Source organism: Rhipicephalus microplus, chromosome 7, assembly GCF_043290135.1.
Source record: "Rhipicephalus microplus isolate Deutch F79 chromosome 7, USDA_Rmic, whole genome shotgun sequence".
In the NCBI taxonomy this organism is placed as follows: domain Eukaryota; kingdom Metazoa; phylum Arthropoda; class Arachnida; order Ixodida; family Ixodidae; genus Rhipicephalus; species Rhipicephalus microplus.
Window position 1 is genome coordinate 33,869,492 of NC_134706.1, and position 21,440 is coordinate 33,890,931.

Here is a 21,440-nt window from a genome sequence, read left to right on the forward strand (position 1 = left end):
GAGCATACTAAGGACGAGCACGAACGAACAACTGTCACAGCTCGACACTTGTAGTGTGCTGTTCAAACTGAAAGAAAGGCGCTAGAAACGAGCGCACAAGTATACACAGGGCAAGCATGAACAACTAACTGTCATGATTCATTCTCCGTCGTGTATCAGCAGCGCGCTCCTTCGCTCGCTGCCGCGGCCGCGGATAAAGTGACCTTCGTCATCTCACGAATTACGACTCTGATTGGCACGCGTGCACGAGAGACCATGCCCTGTGGATGCAAAGACCTTCAGAGCATGGCAAACGCGAGCCCGTCGCGCCATCTCGGTATTGATAACAAAAAAAAAAAAACGCGCTAAAGTTTCGGAGCTCCGAGGATCACTTACTCGTGTATGATGTAAATTAAACAGAATGCCGTTAGCACCCTCTGCAACGTTCGTTCTGTGGCGTAGTGGTCAGGACCGCGCGCTACGAGTGGAAAAGTTGCTGGTTCGACGCCGCGCTATAAATTATTTCCATTTCGTTTTTTTTCTTTTTGCAATCTATTATATTTTACGTCATATCGGTGACGGAAATACTTCAGCGGAGCCATGGTGGACCCCAGCCTAAAACTTTTAGATGAAACGCCATATCTTCCAAAGCCTCACTATTTTTGCTCCCAAGTGGAGCAATGAGAAAACTGGGGGGGGGGGCAAGCGTTTTCAGTTTTTATTCTCAGACTACGTTGGCAGACTGAGCAGCCTTGTTGGGTTCCAAGTTTAGAGATTATAGTTTTTTTTTTCTTGGCACTGCAAACTGCCGACGGAGCTTCTTCGCAGCTGTGTTTTTGCCCATCTGCAACTGAATCTATGCAGGCAAATAAATCATCGAAAAAATTACCCGCAGTTTGACAGTCTTTCTTGAAGAGCGCGAAGTGCTCGCATTGTTTTCATAGGTGTTGAAAATGAATTGAAGAATGTACTTCTCATTATGACTGATTAAGTATGATGGTGAATCACCGAACTGTACTTTGGTATGTGTTCAGCTTCTCAACTTTCTTCGTAAACTGTGCCCGAGTATCATGAAGGCTACGTAGACTCAAGTGTTGAGGTAGTGGCTCATTATAAGTGGTTTAGCATTGGTTGGCATGAAGTAAACAATCTTACGGGTAGGCACAGTTTTTCCTTACGCCATATGTGCGAACATAATATGGCAGCAATATACAACAGTGCCATAGTGTGCTAATAGCACTACTTAGTGCTCGTAGAGAAGTATATTCACACAGTAGTGAATAAAATACACACGCTATAACAAGATATTATTGAATCAATTTATTTCATCCTTTACATGTACAGCTGCTCGTAATTGACAGTAAGGGAAGATCGTGGACCGCTGATCGAGAAGGCACCTTTTGTATACGAGATGGGGGAGGGTTACAGTCACTGCGTTAAATATACACATTATGTACATGTGGGGAAAAAAATGGAAGGCGGTCAAGAATACAGCCTCGGTTATTTATATATTCACTTCGTCATTCACTATGCAGTGTTACATGAATGCTGCTAGTGAACTGCAAGTCAAGAACGCTTACTTTTAAAAATATCTTACGTTTTCAAGATACGTTTCTGTCTACCAACGAGAACGTACACAGAGCCTGTAGCCAGAAATTTTTTCAGAGGGGGAGGAGAACCTGTTAAAGACTGCTTGAAAAACCCATCAACTTTTCCACGACATTCGTTCCTCAAGAAGGAAATTAATGCGTGTAGTGAATCGAAGTTTGATGCCTGCGCGCGTGTGCTTAAATGTGACGAGCATGGCAGTTTCATTATTTCTTCTCGGTAAAACCACCTTCAATCTGCAGTTTTGAAGAGGTCCAGGATCTCTGGCACCCCCCCCCCCCCCTCCTTTGACTACTGGCCTGACGTACATCCAAGCGTCACAAAAATCACCGCACCACTTCACTATCAAACGACCAACACACAGTTTCTACAGTGCCGTCAATCCCATGGTCACGTGATAATTTCCACGTGCGCAAACAAGAAAGGAAAACAACAAAGTGAGTCGTTTTGTTCGCAGTTTATCCGTCGGTTTTCACCATGCCCACTAATGCGGTGCACTGTGGGGAAACCAAAAAACAAGGACCCAAACAGTTGCAGCAAGTATTGGTAGATGTAGCCACCGTATCTCTCCGTTGCGCCACCTGGGTGCATGTACCAAAACTAAGCAACAGTGCACACGCTCACGCACACAAACACACAACTCCAGCGCCAGCAGTAGAACTACACAGACGATTTACAATGCACTGAAGAGATGTCAAAAAAGAGCTTTTATTCCTTCATGTGTCACCACGACCACTAGCACCCTTTCTGTTACCAACGCCATCTAGCATCAGTTTCCACAGACATGACACTCGCTGGAGACAGAAGATTTGCATATCTCGCTCGCCGTTTGGGAAATAAGGCGAGCATGTGTTTAATTTAAAGCTAAAAAAACAGTGTCCATCGACAGAGGTGTTAGATTTGAGCACAGTATGCTAATTTTCTTCAAGTTGGCGTCACCCTCGTACCCTTATCACGTAAAAATTGGAAGGTGGCGTTGGGGAATGGGGAACGTCCATGGTTGGCCTAACATCACTGTACCGCTCTGTTAATAACTGCAAGTTATGCACACAATGGGCAATAAATTACCCGTAGATCAGAGGTACAAAGAGTTAAATATAATTTAATGGTGGAGCTCGCACATCACGAAATACTTGGTATACGTCAAAATAAAGTGGTGCCTTTAAAAGGGCCAGTACTGACACGTGCGACACTCGCCAAACTAAAGCCCTCCCTTTTACACGAGGGGGAACAAGTGCACGTTCGTAGGCAATAGTCCTGTAGTGCGCATAAAACGTACAAGCACAAACCCCGGTGTGCACGATTAGTGCATGGAAGACTCGGACGATGCTTGAGACAAGATGCCATCACAGTGGGAACGGGGATCGGAGGTTTATAACTCAACCACGAAACTTTCTCAAGGTTAAAAAGGGTCTCGCTGTACTAGCAAGAACAAAAATCGCAAAAAGTGATAACTAAATGAAAGAGGAACATATATCTACTAAGTCAGTAGCAAAACAAAAAGTCGATACCAACACTACAAGACCTCGAGGTCATCACGTCACAAACCGCAGACGTAAGGTAGTGAGAGGGCACTACGTAAAACATCACAATCTACATTTGATCCCAGCCCATGGAATGAGAACTGTAGCACCCGCAACTTGTGAACACCGTGTCCATTTCCTTCTTCATTGTGAAACGATTCGCGTGCCTAGGCAAACTTTGCATGGATATTAGCAAGGCGCACACAAGCAGTCCTGCCACTGTCCGGTGCGAATGCCTCATAAAAGGCAGTTGTGTCGATTTGCTGGTCAACGCAAAAAGAAAAAAAAAAATGTCCATCCACATGCCGATGCGCATAATTGGTCATTCAAAACAAAAACAAGCTAGTATTACTTCATCAAGTGGGCAGATCAAAACGATTCTTGCACGCACTTCAAACAGGGACTGCGGAGAGATATTCACCCCTGTATTGCGAATTGAGAGTATAATATCACGTCTTCCCGTAGGGTCCTAGAAAGTCAGAATTCGTCCCAAGGAGGGCAGCACACGGGCTTGCAGAATCTGTAAGAAAGAGGTAGGTAGGAAGTCAAAATGAAAATTAGGGTCTGGCATTCCTCCTCAAAATGGTGTGTAATTGACTTTGATCCAATTTATAATCAAGTAATGACAGCTGAGAAAAATACAAAGACAACACATTAGTGTGTCTACAGGCCAATTCACGTAACCATTTACACACCTCTAAAGAGCAGCCACACAAGGAACACTTCATTTGAATAAGTGAAATAGAAAACGTGCACAGTTTTCAGTTCGCCTGATGTGCATATCTGTCACACATAACTGTATCACCCGGCTGAATCCAAATAGTTGAAACACGATATCTGAATATCAAAAGTATTAGATTTGTACTGTTTATGCACTCTGTACTAACTGTGCCCTTCATGACACAAAATTTTGCATACGCATGTTGCTACGCATTTGCAACCACACCACCAGACCAAATTTTTAAGTGTACCTTGCAAACAGGCCATGGCACTAATTTGCAATGTCACTGTTGCAACAGATATGATTGGTTCTCAAGCACTGGTGCTGGAAAACGTGCGTGGTCGCTTCTGTGGAGGTATCTGGTAACATACAGATCAACTGAAGACAAGCAATAAGAGTGGCCACCACAACCTTCTGTGTACAGACCCAGAATGCAGAGTTTTAAGCCTCGATTAGTTGGCAGTGAAGTTGAAAAGACGTATTGCAGTGGGGGAGTGGTAGGCAAAATTTCATTGTCCGCAGCCTTGTTGATACTACAATTAAATACAACCTAAGGAGTCCGGAATAGCCAAACCAAACCAAACTGACTGCCAAACTGCCAAAGACCAAAGTAGTAGTCCCACTAATGGGTTGCCTGCCGTCTCACTCATGATGTCAGCCTTGAGTACACGCCAAATGCTGCAAGCTTGTGTAAAGCCTGCCTTTGCAAAGAAAGTCCTGCGGACTTCTGAAGTTGATTCTAACTATGGGTGCTTTGGTGAAATCACGGGATGAATGACTCACCTCAGAAGCCATGGAAGTGCCTAGGCTAGGTTTCCAAAGATCTTGAAAATAATTTCAGAGAAACTCTACGACACATGCAGTCAAACCTCAACATAACGAAAACATAAATAAGGAATGATTGGCTTAAATGAACAGAGCCCATAATAGACTTCCTTTTGATACCATCTCATGAGTGCACATGTATAATGAATTTTTGGACGATGGAACTTCGTTTTTCTCAAGATTTCACTGCACCCTGTTTCACATCGCATGTTGAAAGATAAGGTAGTTTTCTTCGAAGACCCACCCTCGTCTTGACCTGCTCGCCGTCCACGGTGATAGTGCTGTCCGAGAAGGTCTCGAGGCGAAATGCGCGTACTGGTATGAGGCGGACGAAGGGCAGGTCTACGTGGTGGCCGGCCTCCTGCGCCTTGAAATAGCTGAGCACCTGGAAGCGGGACACCTCGCCACGGATGATGAGCAGCCAGGCGATGCCGTCGTCCAGCCGAGACTCTGGCGCGATGAACAAGTTGGTGCCCAAGTGGCTGACCATGCTGGAGTAGCAGATGATGAAGCGGCCCTCCTCCACTGTCCAGTCATCTGGCACCGGGTCCGTCAGCGCGGGGAACCACTCGGGCGTCGACATTGTGGGCTCCTGTATCATTCCACGTAGAGAGGTCATTGCTCCACGTCCCGGGCACAGGTCTACGTTTGAGTGATCGTTAAAAGTCCTAAAAAGGCATTTTATCCTTGGCACAAAGCATGGTTCGTCGTATTATTGCACCAAAGCTGTATATGGCACACCTGCACTGCCCGTCTACGAATGAGAAAAAAAAAAGACCTCACGCGATTGCGTCACTAATTGACGCTGTTGTGACATCACAGATCGCCAAAGTTTGGTACGTCGTGATTACAACTTCACCAGACTGCCCAAGGAAAGAAAAACATGTGACCTCACCTAAATGAGTGATGGTGCAATGTATTGATATGACGATGCCACAGTACCGAAATTCGTGATGTCGTGATTATGTCAACAATAGACCACCCTATACTGATTGTTGTCCTAGTTGGTACTTGCTTACTGACATGATTTGGCTGCAAATAATACACACACAAAGTAAAGAAACACTCAACGACCTCAACGCCGCTTGTGCTTGTCGTTGAGTGTTTCTTTACTTTGTGTGTGTATTATTTGTGGCCAAATCATGTCAGTAAAAAGACCACCCGCTCCCAAGCGGCAGAAAACCCACGTGACCTCACCTGAATGAGCGATGTCATGTTGGAAGACACGCCGATCACACTAAGTCAGGCCAATCATGAAGGCCACAAAACTGCTGCACTGATCCTGCAGCAGCGGAGAAAACTTAACGGCGCCCTGTCACTTTTTCAGCATGGCCAGAAAACACCACCCATTGGTAATAAAAGCTCGCGAAAAACATGAACCAAACATTAGAATTGTAAATTACAGACTGCACAACCTCGACTTGCAATGAATCATCATTTGGCTAAAAATCCCTCCCTCATCTCTCGACAAATAACGCCATATTTCCAAACTACTGTGCCATATACCCAGAGTCCACAACCGCTGGCCGATTTGAACGTCGGGAACTGCGTAGATACAGGCACTACTGAAACATGCCAAGACATGCCTGTGTGCATAAGCTCGCGATCCCTGCAAAAGTAAGCCACACTTTCTAAATAAGAAACAAATGAAAAGAAGGCGCTTAAGGTCATGATGTGCGCTGACGAAGAGACACATCATCTTGCCTCAGTGTCTTCACCCTCCTCGGTAGGTTTAAACGTTCTCGCTGGTAATAAATAAGAAAGAAAGTGCTGGAAGCCTGTGGCAAATCCTTCTAACTCCACTCATATCGAATGAATTCTAAATGTTTTTGCGGCAGTTTATTGGTGAGGCAATAAGCTCTTTCAATGAAACCACTAGACCACTGCGGGGCCTCTTTGAGTGGGGCGGTAGCCTTTTGTGCACCTTTCGTCATGCCGGTCGCATCTAGGCACTGCGCTGACTCGGTCGTTCGTGGCACCTATGGGTCGACAACTTGCTCACGCCCCAAGAGCAGTGCACTCATTCAGAATGCCAATGAGGCCAGAGATGTGAATGCCCCCATCAGCTGAGCTGGCCCTTTACATTCACAGAGTAAAACTGCTCCAACTATCGTTTTTTGGTGAAAATAACATATAACTTCAAAAGTCCTTCTAGAGATATGGACTTGGAACATTTCCAGCACTTCCAGACATACGAACATGCCTGATGATTTCTAAGAGAATGCCTGGAATCACTGTTTTGACTACGGGGACTGCTTTTCTTTATTTGTCAGGGGTTTGACAGAGGTAGGGGGGCATATTAAACAAATGATTATTAATGAAACTGGATAATGACGGTGATTATGCTAGATATGATGATGATGACTTTCAGTACAAGATACCCAGAAGGCGATTTGTTGATACACCAGTGTTTGAAAAAGGGTGTCGGCAGAACATTCTTCAAGCAAGGGGGAGGGGGGGCATTTTCTTGATCTTAATAGGATGCTGAGCAGGCAAATTGTCATATTGCGCTCTGTATGCCATAAAAAAATATTATTTGGGGGGTGGAGTGTGGGAAAGGCCACATGTGCCACCTTCTGGCTATGCCACTGGTTCGAGCCATTGGTGATGTGATAAAGCGAAGTCCCACGCATGAAGGCCAAATCCTGGCTGTCCAGTGTGCCATAATCGGGCCGGCAGACTATACCTGTCCATCCCATCGTGGGATTAGCCAGAGGTGCATTTTACTGCATATAGCTGAACCAAATACATGCTTATTTACTCACTCACTTACTGTTGTAATCTCACTTTCTCTGATCAAGTGCAAAACGTGTGTGTTTTCAATGTGGTGTCAAATTTCGCGGCGCTATGCGATCTTACTAGCCAATCACACATACTTCTTGCACTTAAAGAGCTTCCCTGTCCAACCGTTCTCACGCCATGAAACTGACTTTCTTTTTCAGTTCATCTCCAGTTATATGCGACTGCCAAAATCTGCACAATAGAGCAGGCCTCGCACTACCCTGACGTTTTCAAGTCCCTTCGTGCAAAAAACGAAAAGCAGCAAAGGAGGTATTGCCTGTGGCTCTGGCCCCGGCACACGGCCAACGCTGGAATCGGCGACGAGCTCCAGCTCGGGGGGCAGTTCCTCGCCTGTGACTGGAAGGGATGCCTGGTCTTCGCCAGCATTGGGGACCGCGTGTTCCGTAGCCTTCTCCATGGCGGCCTCGTTCTCTCCGCTGCGTGACGTCCCGTTACCGGCTGCGGGATGTCTCTCCGGAGCGCTCTCGGACCTAGAAAGCGAAGTGCAAGAAAGGTAAAAAAAAGAACAAAGGAATCATGTGACGTTATGTATACACTCCAGTTAAACCTCAAGTCAGAACTTGTTCTTTCTGTATTGCAAAAAAAAAAGTCTTAGAGCTACACATAGCGTAGTCTAATGAAACGGAAAAGCTTAAGCTTCCGCTTTGCCAATTATTTTTGCTGGTTGAATAAAATAGGATTTGAGTGAAGAGGGATTAAACTAAGTGAAATGAAGTGGGTTGAATGAAGTGAGTTGAATGCAGTGGGTTGAATGAAGTGGGAAGAGTGGCGGGAGCAGTGGTGGGCAGAATGGTTAGTTGTGGGAGTAGTGGGAGGAGAAAGCCTGTCGCGGCTGTGTCCCTCAAGCCGGCGCTCCCGCGGTGCAAGCAGCGGCAAGCTTCTCGCATTTCCCTTCTTATAATTGAGGGTAGGTTAGATTTGCCCTCGGTGCATTGAACAGAGGGCAGGAAGGTGCGATAGGTCGGCAGTGGCAGCAGAGAGCGGGGATTGGTAGGTCCGTGTTTGCAGATGGCACCATATGTGCTGTTCCCTAGCAGTAAGGGATGGGCGTGAGGCAGGTGTATTTGCTTTCAAGCACGAGTGTTTGCAGTGAACTCGGCAAAGTTGTACGCACACTCCTTTGAGAACCTCCCCCTCCCCCCGCCCCAATAGGTCCGCTCGAGATTAATACTTATCCCACACACAAAGCACCCCTTCCTACAATGCTTTTATTCAGAGGCACAGTACCGCAAATGTGACTCAAGCAAGTTAGACTTTGAAGCCTGTTCTGTTGTCGCCAAAAGCCATGACTATAATGGGCGAGATTTGACAGGAAGGCCAAGAGAATAATTGAATCATGTTATTAGTGTGTTAGTGAGCATCAATTTTATTTTCACCAAAAGACCTTGAATGCGGCTGCATATTAATGATCGTTCAAAGTAGGTAGGGTATATATATGTTGTGGTTCTCCCTCAATAAACCTTGTTGGAAGTGCGCTCAGTATGTGTGCGGGCGCGACTATCCCTTCGTCCATTCTCCTCGCCGCACCTTGTCATGTTTCCGTGAAAATACATGGAACCATGGTTCGGTGCAAAGAACACCACGGTCGAGGGATAACTTTACTCACCTGTTCAAAGTCCTTGTGTTGCCGTTCTGACCACAGAAATCACCGAGGTCGGCACCTGACGACCGGCTGCGCGGTGGCGGAGCGGTCGGGCCGTTGCGCGACGTCATGAGCCGCGAGATGACGCCGTTGCTGCCCTTCAACATCTTCTCGCTCGCCGGCAGGTACGAGATCCGGCCGCTGTACGTGCGCAGGTCTGCGAAGGACGTGCACAAAGGGGAACGATTAAAGAAATCCCGAACCATATACATCCAAGTAACCATTGAATGACCTCGGCAAAGCCATAAAGCTCGTCAAACGTGAAATTGACCGTCGATATTGCCAACATGAGTGACCCAAAACATAATCTCGTGATGACGTCAGGAATCAGAAAAACTACAGACATCATCATGACATCACAAAAAAATGATGGTGTCACATAATGCCACATTGTTATGAGCCGTGACATCATGACATAGCCACGAAGAGGAAGGTGGAAACTGGCGATGAGAAATTCATAATTAGGGAGTGCGGGGTGGGTGCTTAAACCTACGTTTTGACAAGTAGTAGACTTGTTTTTTTCAAGGCTGCAGCCTGAAAAAAGACAACTCAACCTTGTTGGAACGTCTGCTTCAGCACCACCGCCTCCTGTTTACGAATTTATATAGTCCCATCATGACTTTGCACAAGGTGACGTCATGTGATGAACTCATAACAAGACATTGTCTCTCGGTTACAAGTGAGCTGATTATGCAGGCAATACAAAGCCAGGTCATACGCAGGAAAGCTTGCAATGCTTCTGATTCATTGTAAGGTCGTGTTAGGTGCATAATGACATCTTAGGAAATGGGAGAGGGTAAGTACATTGACCGAGATGAAAAAGATCGCTTTCGTCTTCAAGTCGTACAGACCCATTCCATGTTTATAAACAGCCATAGGTGCCGTCCACATACTGAGGCGCTTACAGTGACGTTGCGGCATGTAGGCTTCCCACAGACCAATGTTGCCCGCCATCATGTTGTCCAAACGTGACGACTATGATCCCGTGACCACTGGCCCACAAGCTGCGAAGCTGCCGTCAAGCTCAATGCGTTATGGAGCCCCCACGGTGAACGCGGCAGGCTCCTCAACAAGCTGGGCTTGGAGCTCACATCGGAGCTCAAATCTGCTTTATTGCAGCGGATCTACTACATTTCAGCTGCAAAGCTAGCTCCGAGCTAGCTTGACGCTCTGACCTTTCTCTTACCTTGGCAGCCGCCCAGTCCTTAAGCCACCATGATATCGTCGTTCAACACATTTTGACAATGCAGATACGTAATGCATGTATTTAACAAGAAGAAGCAAGCTACGAAGAGATTATGCTCTTGAAATGCCTATTGTTTGCTATATCTAGTATAGTACATAAAGGGGTATTAACTCGCCTCTGCTTGTGGGCTACAGTGAAAAAATTTAGTCTCACAGTTGCTGGGACAGTAAACATGGCTGGTAAGCAGAGAGGGGGTAATAAATTGAACAAAAATTTTATCTAATGCTGCAATTTTCCGAAAGAGCGGCTTTCCCATATCTCGTATATAGGCGATTCCGGATACGGATTTGACGTCGCGTTTCAAGAAACATATTTATAGTGATATCTAGAATGACTGAAAGCTGGATGCTAATTTTAAAATATAGTTTTTGTTCGGAGGTGGAATTCCCAACTTAGTGACTACAACTCATCGGGACGACTGCAATTCCGTGTAGTCGTGTTCTTTTGTGTCGAGTCTTGCTTCACTCAAATCTAGTATGCCATTTCAGCGAAACCAGACCCGTCTCATGTACTCTGTAGCTTAGCAGAAGAAAGAGGTATTATTCGCAAAGGCGAAAAAAATAATCTGAGCGCCGTTTAAAATCATTTCTAGTGAAGCCACGAGTTACTAGCCAAAGGTCCGCTTGTCTGAGAATGCATGTATACACAACAGGAGTGCACTCACTGAACACCCTCCAGAATGCCCAGAGGGTGAAGCGTATCTCTCCAATGGCGCGCAGCTTCTCAGATTCGATATCAATGTCGGCCATGATGCCCCAGCCGACGTTCAGGAAGGAGTACAGGGGCCCCGATGGCGTCTCCACCTTCATCAAGTCCAGCGGGGCCACACGGCCCTTGGCGATGCCCAGCGTCGACGCCAGGATGGGATCGCTTATGTACGGCTCTCTGCCACGGCAATGTAGAAGACAAAAAGCAGACGTCAGAGGGAAGCTACTCTTGGCACGATAGGAGTAGTGCTACTCTGTTTCAAAGTATTAAGCGTGTATACATCGGACTTATGAAAACCCTTCGAACAGGGGTTTCGCTGCAGAGCCAACATTTCGACAAGTGGCCTTGTCTTACATCAAGCAATCTGGTAGTTGCTTCAAGAGAATTGCTTGGCAGTTGCTTGATGGGAACTTCAAAGCAGCAACTACTTTGAAGATGACGAGGCCGCCTGTTGATATGTTGGTTGCATCTACACCTTCCATTGAAAGGATATTTCATCTCTTAAATTCTCCATTTTCCCCAGAACTTCTGCCTTGAACACTAAAGCAGTACAACGAACACAAAGAAACACTTTAGAACACCTCTATGCTAATGAAATATTGGCAGCAGTAATATATGAAGTTCACAATTACGTCTAGTCATGGGACCTCATCTAATATATACGCTGAAGTGTAGATTGTTTCGTAGAATAGTAAGAGTTGATTGACATAACAGTGCACAGTTGGTGTGGCCCACATGAGTATGCACCAGACATAGTGGGGAGCAGTACTAAACTCAGATCTAGCTCGGATCTAGATATCCGAGCTGCAGCAGAGAAGCTGCTTGAGATATACAGAGAAGTGCCGTCAAAAGTTGATGTAGATTCCACGGGTACACATGTCGACCAATGAGAACATTTAGAAGGGTGTGAAGGGTCCGCCTTTGCTTTTTCCGACGTGCGGGTTACTTAAATTAGGACCTGCATGCGAAGTCAGCTTGGTCGCAGTGTTTTCCCAGGAGCATTCATAAATGCAGCACGTCATCATTTTACCGCATTGTAAATTCCCTCACGGTGGCATTTTGAAGAAATCTAGGATGCCACGACAGCTCCTAGGGCCAATCACACCCGACGGTGACAAATTCAGCAACTCGGAGGAATCAGGACATACAGTATAGTAGGGCTACTCTAATGTATCCGCAACACATTTTCTTACATGGTAGCACGATTCGATGCTGAAGTCAGCGCTACAAGAAGGTTTTCCCTACATGTTTGCCAGGTGTGAATGCGCTAAGCATTGTAAGCAGCACTACCGCAGTGCCTCAGCTGGATCTCTCCTTGCCATTCAGAGTGATTGGTAGCACTACTACAGCTCTTCGGATAAAAACCAAATAAATCATTATTCCAGGACAAGAAGCAAGGCTGAACAAATGAAAAATTTGTAAGCACGGGTTGCTGCTGGTGCCAGCAGTTCAAGAAGCGATCCGCTCTTCAAGGCCACAACTACCTTGAACTGGTCTTCAGCTAGACATTCTAAAGCCATCCCTATGATTAGTGTGTCATCCATTTTTCTGCGCTATAGAAACATAAATTTGTAGAATCTGAGGCATCTTTACTGGGCAGCGTGGCTGATGGTCCGTGCCAGTCCGTTGCCGGAACCACCGGGAATCATGCCGATTGGTATCTTGATGGCCAGCTCCCAGTCAGGTCGCTCCATGAGGCCATTGTACACCTGCATTACGTAGTTATGAACAATTAAACGTATGAGATGGGAACACATCTGCTGAACCTGCGAGCCAAACATCAAAGCACAGCATGCAGCCTGCTATTTAGAACTGATTTTCAAAGGTCGCTCAAATAGCTCTACTCTCAAAAAACTATACCACAAACCCAAATAACAGCGCCACAATCCTAAAGTACCGAGCTATTAGTTTATTTGAGTGTAGCAAGCTGCCTAAGTACAGGGGTCGCCACCGGGTGGCACAACATGCCCGTGAATTGTCTTGTGATTCCACTGCAAGTGAACCGCGTGCTTGAAGAAAATAACTGGCCGCGTAACGGATTTGCGTGCTTTGCTGCAAGGGACATAGACGACGTCGAAAGACGATAGCCTTCTGTCTGGAGGCACTGCGTAAGATATGCGCCATCTGGCAGTAATGCAAAGAAATGAAAACTTTTTAGAACACAGATCTCATGGTAGGTGGCAGTACCATGTCGTTTTAGCGAAGCGTAGAAGACACCCGCTTTTTCGTTGATAGCCTCTGCGCAGCATAGTAAACACTGCTATCTTTAGGATTATGTATATATGGATTTTCTAAATAAAGAAACCTGCTACCTAATACTTACGTATTAAAGTTTTGCCTCAAATATGCATAATATTTGCTTTTTGATTGACCATGTACACAGACAGACACCAACAGACAGACAGATAGTGCAAAAATTTTGTGTTGAAGTATTCAAAGAAAGACTATCGACTTTAAAAGAACAATGACAACGATCCAAAGGAGAAGACAGCACGAATGCATGTGTGTACCTCGTAGAGCAGCCCGTCACCGGATATTATGAGGATTCCACTCCACTGATTCAGTTGGAGGTTCTTGATGAAGTCCCGTGCATGGTTCCGCCGCTCTGCGAACGACCGTTATTAAACCATCAAACTGCATCAATCAGACCGATCCACATACCACGTGTAGTTTTGAGCAAAAGCTTCCGCCACGTGCTAACTCCTCCAACCCCCTAGCGATATGCGTAGTGCTCTACTATCTATCTAATAAGTGTTGTGGTTTGATGTCCCACAGCCACCTTATGATTATGAGAGATGCGGTAGTGGTGGACTCTAGAGATTTCGACCACCTGGGGTTCTTTAACATGCGCCCCAAATCTAAGCACACGGACTTTTACGCATACACCGAAATGCGGCCTATGCGGCCGGCATTTGATCCCAGGACCTTCTGGTGAGAGGTCGGGCACCGTAGCCATTTAGAAGACTGTAGGATTGCGCATGTTCCCCGTGGTCCCCGCCACTCATTATCATAACCATTAGACCACAGCAGCGCATAAGGTCTTAGGCCGATATTAACAGACCAACCTCATTGTCATAGCGCGTTTTACTTGTCGGTTTCGTACTTTTAGTTCACTTCGTAAACAGAGTAGGCCAATGTTCAAAAACTGATCTTCTAGTTATCTTTGACCTTTAAATCTTGTAGTTATTTTTCTTGTTACCATTTTTGTGTGCTCACAATGCACGTTGTGTACAGATACTTGAGAAATACATGAAATAAGGATAACATGGTTGGTGAATACGGGGCTTAATTAGGGTGCACGCGACGCTGCGATAGCTCTAGGGGGCAGATCTACCAATTCATGTGCCCAACTATCAATCCATCCATCCGTCTACATCTATCCATCCAGCCTGTCGAGTATGGCTTCCAATTCATTCCTCTCCTGCGTGAAACCCGCCACGGTGGTCTAGTGGCCAAGGCACTCGGCTGCTGACCCGCAGGTCGCGGGATCGCAACCCGGTCACGGCGGCCGCATTTTCGATGGAGGCGAAAATGCCCGAGGCCCGTGTGCTTAGATTTGAGCGCACGTTAAAGAACCCCAAGTGGCCAAATTTTATGGAGCCCTCCACGGTGTCTCTCATAATCATGTGGTAGTTTTGGGAGGTTAAACGCCGTAAATTATTATTATTATTATTATTATTATTATTATTATTATTATTATTATATCCACAGATCTAGATCTCTACCTCTATCTACAGCCGCCAGTAGGGTATGGTCAGTATGTATGGCAGCTGTAGCCACAGCTACGTATCCACCTTATGTATCCAACTGCCCATATCTCCAAGTAACTTTTTATCACACTGCATCTACTAAACTGTATTTTTAACAATACATACACCTAGATCCATCTAAAAATTATACATAGCTTTACAGCATGCAAAAATCTTCATAGTTACCACGGCTCCGCCTTTCTTGCAGCAACAAATAAGAGCGCTACAGTACGCAAGCCAACTTCCCTGCAAAGCCCAGGAATACGCTTGCATGGGCTTCTCCTCACACATCAACTTAATGCGGAGAAGCCCACTTCGACGATAAGATTTCAGACGACATTAATGTGCATTACGTCCGAAAAAAAAAAAAAAGCGGTTAATCATTACGACAGACGCCACACCGGAGCGCTCTAGAAATTTTAAGACCCTGGGGTACTTTACCGTGCGCCCAAATCTACGCAAGCCAGCCTGGAAAATTTATCTTCCACCGAAATGCTGTCGCCCCAGTCGGGATTCGATCCCGAGGCTCCCGATCGTGTCGGGAGAGTCGTAATGCAGCGGTGCCACGCGTAACCGGGGGCCTTACCGGTGACGAGGAGGAGGTGGGAGATGTCGGCCTCGGCCAGGATCGGCCGCACTCGGTGCAGAAAGATCTCGAGGCTCCGGCCGGGCCCGCTCTTGGGGTTCACGATGACCAGGTAGTGCCGCTGCGCCGGAAGCTCGGCCGGAATGAACGTCTGGCCATCTGAGAGCAGGGAGAAGAAGAACCGACCCATTGCTGCCACAAACGGGGGTCTTGAATACGAGGCTCACGCGGCATAAATGTTTCGCGACTTGACTTGGCCAAGTGGTACTCGCGTTAAGAGCAAACCTCATAAGCGCGAAAATGCACGCGACAGCGACGAGCGATGCTATGAGCGACGAAACAGGGCGTTCGCGCGACGTGTGGCGTGCTCGTTTTCGCGCGATCGCTCGGTTCTCCAGATTCGGCAACCACCGCTCATCGCCCGGAAGTGTTGGACTCAAGCAGCCAATAGCGAAAAACCGGAAAAAGACAAAAACTACATAGGTGCACGTGACCCTGCCCGAGTCACGTATGCGCAACAAGAAATAACGCAATGTTTACGCATGTGCATATAAAAAAAGTGCTGCAAGGCATTCATAAACACTTTCCGTTCCATTACACAACAATATATCTTATTTTTAAATTGGAAACCGCTCGCTACGCGGTTTTCTTGGTGCGAGTAGACGGCCTCTTGCCAGCAACAGTGGAATTCGCTCGCCGAAGCCGTCGCGTAAATGAGGTTTGCCTGCGCTAGCGACTGATCGCGCGAAGACGATCTACGTCGCGTCGCTCGTCGCTGTCGCGTGCATTTTCGCGCTTATGAGGTTTGGCCCTTATGTTCTCGCCCATAGCGATTAACAGCGCTTCGTCCGGGCGAGCTACAAAAACGGAACTGCAGTCTTAAGGATTCTTGTTTTCGTGAGGCACATTATGTGGTCACTACGAGTTGAAGACATCGCTGTGAGACGAACACTCTACATTTAAGAATCGGCGTCCATGTTCTAGTCATAGTGGAGGTCAGTAGAGATGTTTTTGGAAACATGTTGTATAGGCACCCGGCAATGCAGTTTAAGTGATCTGACGTTTAGCCAGAACACACAGCCTAGCGAGTAGACGCAGCGAAACCGAACTTGCACGTGCATATCATTTTCCTTTTTCAGTTGTGAACAAGCGGGTCACGGCTGATTAGGCAAGTGCCCAGGAAGCGTTGTTTGAAAACGTGCCACAAAGAGCACTGATACCTCAGCGTGTCACTGTGTTCAGCGGGTGTTCCATTATCTTAGTATCTCTGGCGGTCGGTATCCAGCAATGCTGAGGCGGCCCAAAGAGCATCGTCGCACCCTCTGGTCCACTGTCGGGTGCCTATATTGAAAAGGCGCACTCCTAAAAACGGCAGTGATGGGTGGCATTTTGTTCGAACTACTTATGTTTGGCCCTTGAAGAAGAAAGAGCGGGGTGGAGGGGGGCATCCGAAATCGACACTTATGCTTGAAGCATTAACGAAATATTCATAGAGTCTTCGTTTTTCGGTGCTCGCTACTCGTCACTCACCGATGTCGAAGACTATAATAAGATATTCGAGCCTTCCCTTGGAATAAACAAGACACACCACGAATGGAAATGCGCGTGACGTGTTTTTTTTTATTACTATTCGTTTTTTTTTTCACGCCGATGCGCGCGTACCAGGCACCCCAAGAAATGTCCGCAAAACGAACCGGTAACATGATACGAGCGCCGCAAACGACACCACGCGGACAGCTATGCGGTGAAACCGAATAAGTGCAGCTATACCTCCGCCAGCTCAGCACACCCTTGTCGTTAGGTGCGTAATATCACATGAGCTGCGCGGCTCAAGACGCAGGGCCCTTCTCGAGCGAACGGGCAAAGTGCAAACGGGCCAAATTACGCGACGCGCGGTGAAGCACGAGCCCCAGCTGGGTCTGTGCTGTCAAACGCAAGCTAAGCGCTAATGACAAAAGCAAACTAATTGGCACTCTTACGCAATCACCTAAGACGACTCCAGGGCGAAAATCCCGTTTTCCGTCTCAGTCGACGTATTGATCCTCCACCCACACCTCCTCTGAAAGTTTTTCTCAACGTTAAGTACGGGAAGCTCAACTGGTAGAGCGACCACCCCAGAAAAGGCGTTGGTCCCGGGTTCGAACCCCCGAGCAGGACGAATTTTTCAGCAACTAAGAAGCTTCTATTTTTGAGAAATCCGTGTACGGATTTCTCTGTGGCTTTGTGCTCAAAAACGGGTGGTTCTCTCTCTCTCTTCCCTTTTTTTTTAACCCTTCCGCCACCTTGCGTGTTTCCGCAGAACTCATTTGCTGAACTTGACGCGGTTTGGTATTGCCTTCAGTATCGCAGGCATGGCAATTGATTGATTGACGTATGGTGCTTAACGTCCCAAAACCACCGTATGATTATGACAGACGCCGTAGAGGAAGGCTCCAGAAATTCCGACCACCTGGGGGTTATTTAAAGGGCGACATTATTTGAGCGTGTATTTTTCCATTGGTTCTTGAGGTGCTCCGAAACGCGACGATATCTTTGCGCAAGTGGCAACGCCGAAATCGACGCTGCTATAATTTTAATTCACGGGACAAACAACCTCGGTTTCAGACTGCCGCGACACACATCGGCTATTTTTGTTACGAGAAGTGGCGTAATGTCATGTGAAGTGACGACAAACACCGTTCTCTTTTGATTGGCTGGACGCGAGAAATAGCGTGCCATATTCACATGGTGGTATAGCTAGGCCACACGAGTGAATGCTAAAAACACCAAAAACCTTTTTTTTATACTTTGTCAGAAATAAATCATTCTTGTTTCGAAATGACGTATTTGGAGAACAACGAACACAACACAGCCTGCGAACGAGGTTATGGTAAGCAACTAAACATGGAAAGGCATGACACGTTTTTAGCAAGCCAACAACGCGACCGGCGGTGGGCGCCAGCGTTGACGTCGAACGAGTTTCGCATGCAAGCTGAGAAGTAACCCTGCCCAAAGTGTATGTGCGTATTTCACACAGTGTGACCGTGGGAGCGTCTTCTAAGGTTCTACTCGAGGCACGTGGTTCATAGCAACCATGCTAACGACGCCGTCAAAAAGAGCGCTAGTGAGGTATTGAGTGAAGAACAGCATGAGGTGACATTTCCGGAATGTCTTTATGAGACGCGCACTGTGACTTGAAGCGGCCTTTGACGTCAGCAGGCGAGTGAAATGCGAAAGAGAACGCTTCCCCTCGTCGCCTGCTAGAGCTTTGAACTTTGAGGACCGATAAGTTCACCGTCCGTGCACAAATTTCTATCATTCTTGTCGCATTCGTCTCAGTAATCATCGCTACCCGTGTTCCGGTGCTAAATCATCATCATCATCATCATCATAATCATCATCATCATCATCATCATCATCATCATCATCAGCCTGACTACGTCCACTGCAGGACAAAGGCCTCTCCCATGTTCCGCCAGTTAACCCGGTCCTGTGCTTGCTGCTGCCAATTTATACCCGCGAACTTCTTAATCTCATCTGCCCACCTAACCTTCTGTCTCCCGGTGCTAAATAGGGCTGTTCAAAAAGTGTCGCAGGGCCTCTTTAACGTGCGCCCAAACCTGAGCACACGGGCCTACAGCATGGAGGCATTGCAAGCTATCAGCACCACAAAGTTTTGTAGAATTAACAAGGAGACTATGGCGCTGCGATCGTTCGGCCACCATGGAAATTATGGGTAGTACACAAGTTTGCCTATATAGTCTTCGTGCTTGTGGGCTTTGAACGTGCTTGTGGCTTTGTTTGCTGCTGCATTTTGGTTTTGTTTCGAACAAAAAAAAAAACGGACCGTTGCGGACTTCACGAACCGATTTGAATTGGTGAGCCCAAAAAGGTTAAGGTACCGGTGCATGAAGTGCAACAGCCGAAACATTTGCTCATTGTCGTCTCGTGACAAAGCAGCTCCTAGTCACGCGTATACCAAACAAACCGAAAGAACGAACACTACACAAATCCGTGTACTATATTCATACCATTCCCGTGCTGGCTGAAGCACCGTGCGTCGCAGCTTCCATACACACGAGCGCCAGAGTTACCTCTAGTGTGCCCATAGGAAACTATGATCAGCACCTCGCCGGGTTTAAGAAACTTCGTGATCAGACCACGTTTGATCAAGCGTCGATGTCCCGTGATAAAACCCTCGTGTGACGTCACCAGGGGTTGTTTTTCTCTTTACCACGAAAGTGTTTTATGTCCGGGTCCACCACGGCTCCGGTGACGTATTTCCGTCACGAATCATCATCATCATCATCACCATCATCAGCCTGACTACGTCCGCTGCAGGGCAAAGGCCTCTCCCATGTTCCGCCAGTTGACCCGCTCCTGTGCTTGCTGCTGCCAATTTATACCCCCAAACTTCTTACTCTCATCTGCCCACCTAATCTTCTCTCTCCCCCTAACCTGCTTCCCTTCTCTGGGAATCCAGTCAGTTACCCTTAATGACCAGCGGTTATACTGTCTACGCGCTACATGCCCTGCCCATGTCCATTTCTTCTTCTTGATTTCAGCTATGATATCCTTAACCCCCGTTTGTTCCCTAATCCACTCTGCTCTCTTCTTGTCTCTTAAGGTTACACCTACCAATTTTCTTTCCATTGCTCGCTGCGTCGTCCTCAATTTAACCTGAACCCTCTTTGTAAGCCTCCAGGTTTCTGCTCTGTAGCTAAGTACCGGCAAGCTACAGCTGTTATATACCTTCCTCTTGAGGGATAGTGGCAATCTACCTGTCATAATTTGAGAGTGCTTGCCAAATGTGCTCCACCCCATTCTTATTCTTCTAGTTACTTCAATCTCGTGGTTCGGCTCTGCGGTTATTACCTGCCCTAAGTAGACATAGTCTTTTACAACTTCAAGTGCACTATTACCTATCTCGAAGCGCTGCTCCTTGCCGAGGTTGTTGTACATTACTTTCGTTTTCTGCAGATTAATTTTAAGACCCACCTTTCTGCTCTCCTTGTCTAACTCCGTAATCACGAGTTGCAATTTGTCCCCTGAGTTACTCAGCAATGCAATGTCATTGGCGAAGCGCAGGTTACTAAGCTACTCTTTATTTCCTCTTATCCCTAACTGTTCCCATTCTAGGCTTCTGAAAACCTTCTGTAAGCACGCGGTAAATAGCATTGGGGAGATTGTGTCCCTCTGCCTTACACCCTTCTTGATTGGTATTCTGTTGCTTTCTTTATGAAGCACTATAGTATCAGTTGATCCTCTGTAGATTTCTTCCAGAATATTTATATATACTTCATCTACGCCCTGATTTCGCAGTGTCTGCATGACGGCTGATATTTCTACCGAATCAAACGCCTTCTCGTAATCTATGAAGGCTATGTATAGTGGTTGGTTATACTCTGAGCATTTCTCTATCACCTGATTGATAGTATGAATGTGGTCAATTGTTGAGTAGCCTGTTCGAAATCCTGCTTGTTCCTTTGGTTGATTGAATTCTAATGTTTTCTTTACTCTGTTAGCAATTACCTTTGTAAATAGCTTGTATACTACAGAAAGCAAGTTGATCGGCCTGTAATTCTTCAAGACCTTGTCATCTCCTTTCTTATGTATTAAGATGATGTTAGCGTTCTTCCAAGACTCTGGTACTCTTCCCGTCAGGAGACACCCCGTAAGCAGGGTGGCTAGTTTTTCCAACACAATCTGTCCTCCATCTTTCAGCAGATCTGATGTTACCTGATCCTCACTAGCAGCTTTGCCTCTTTTCTTAATTTCATTTCACTTTATTTTCAATTCCAATTCCAAAGATAAAAAAAACTGTTTGGACCCATAGCCAAAGGCTAGAATAGGGTCCAATGATGCAATACAAAATGGCACAGTATTCAAACGATAGCACAAGGCAACAAAAGCACATGTAGCAAAACAATAGAACAAGGCATTGAACCTGGATACAAGATGATAAACATTGCGGATATAGTGAAGAAGGTTAGGCATTGTACAGACATATCTCTTTTCATGCTTTCCAAAGCTTTTCTGACTTGGCAACGTTTAACGCTAGAACCTTAACTA

The 21,440-nt window shown here is 46.5% G+C and overlaps 1 protein-coding gene across 1 annotated transcript in view; it reads right to left on the reverse strand.

Moving 5' to 3' along the window:
* Positions 1–3,401: 3,401 nt before the first annotated feature.
* The window catches only part of LOC119180361 (sphingosine kinase 1), an 86,425-nt gene continuing 68,386 nt past the window's right edge, over positions 3,402–21,440 (reverse strand). Inside the window, exons 2-9 of the mRNA XM_037431550.2 lie at positions 15,390–15,548; positions 13,565–13,659; positions 12,648–12,763; positions 11,011–11,231; positions 9,065–9,257; positions 7,715–7,928; positions 4,901–5,248; positions 3,402–3,630 (exon numbers count right to left, since the gene is read on the reverse strand). Coding sequence (XP_037287447.1) covers positions 3,580–3,630; positions 4,901–5,248; positions 7,715–7,928; positions 9,065–9,257; positions 11,011–11,231; positions 12,648–12,763; positions 13,565–13,659; positions 15,390–15,548 — 1,397 coding nt within the window. The 3' untranslated portion in view covers positions 3,402–3,579. The remainder of the gene's footprint in view (positions 3,631–4,900; positions 5,249–7,714; positions 7,929–9,064; positions 9,258–11,010; positions 11,232–12,647; positions 12,764–13,564; positions 13,660–15,389; positions 15,549–21,440) is intronic.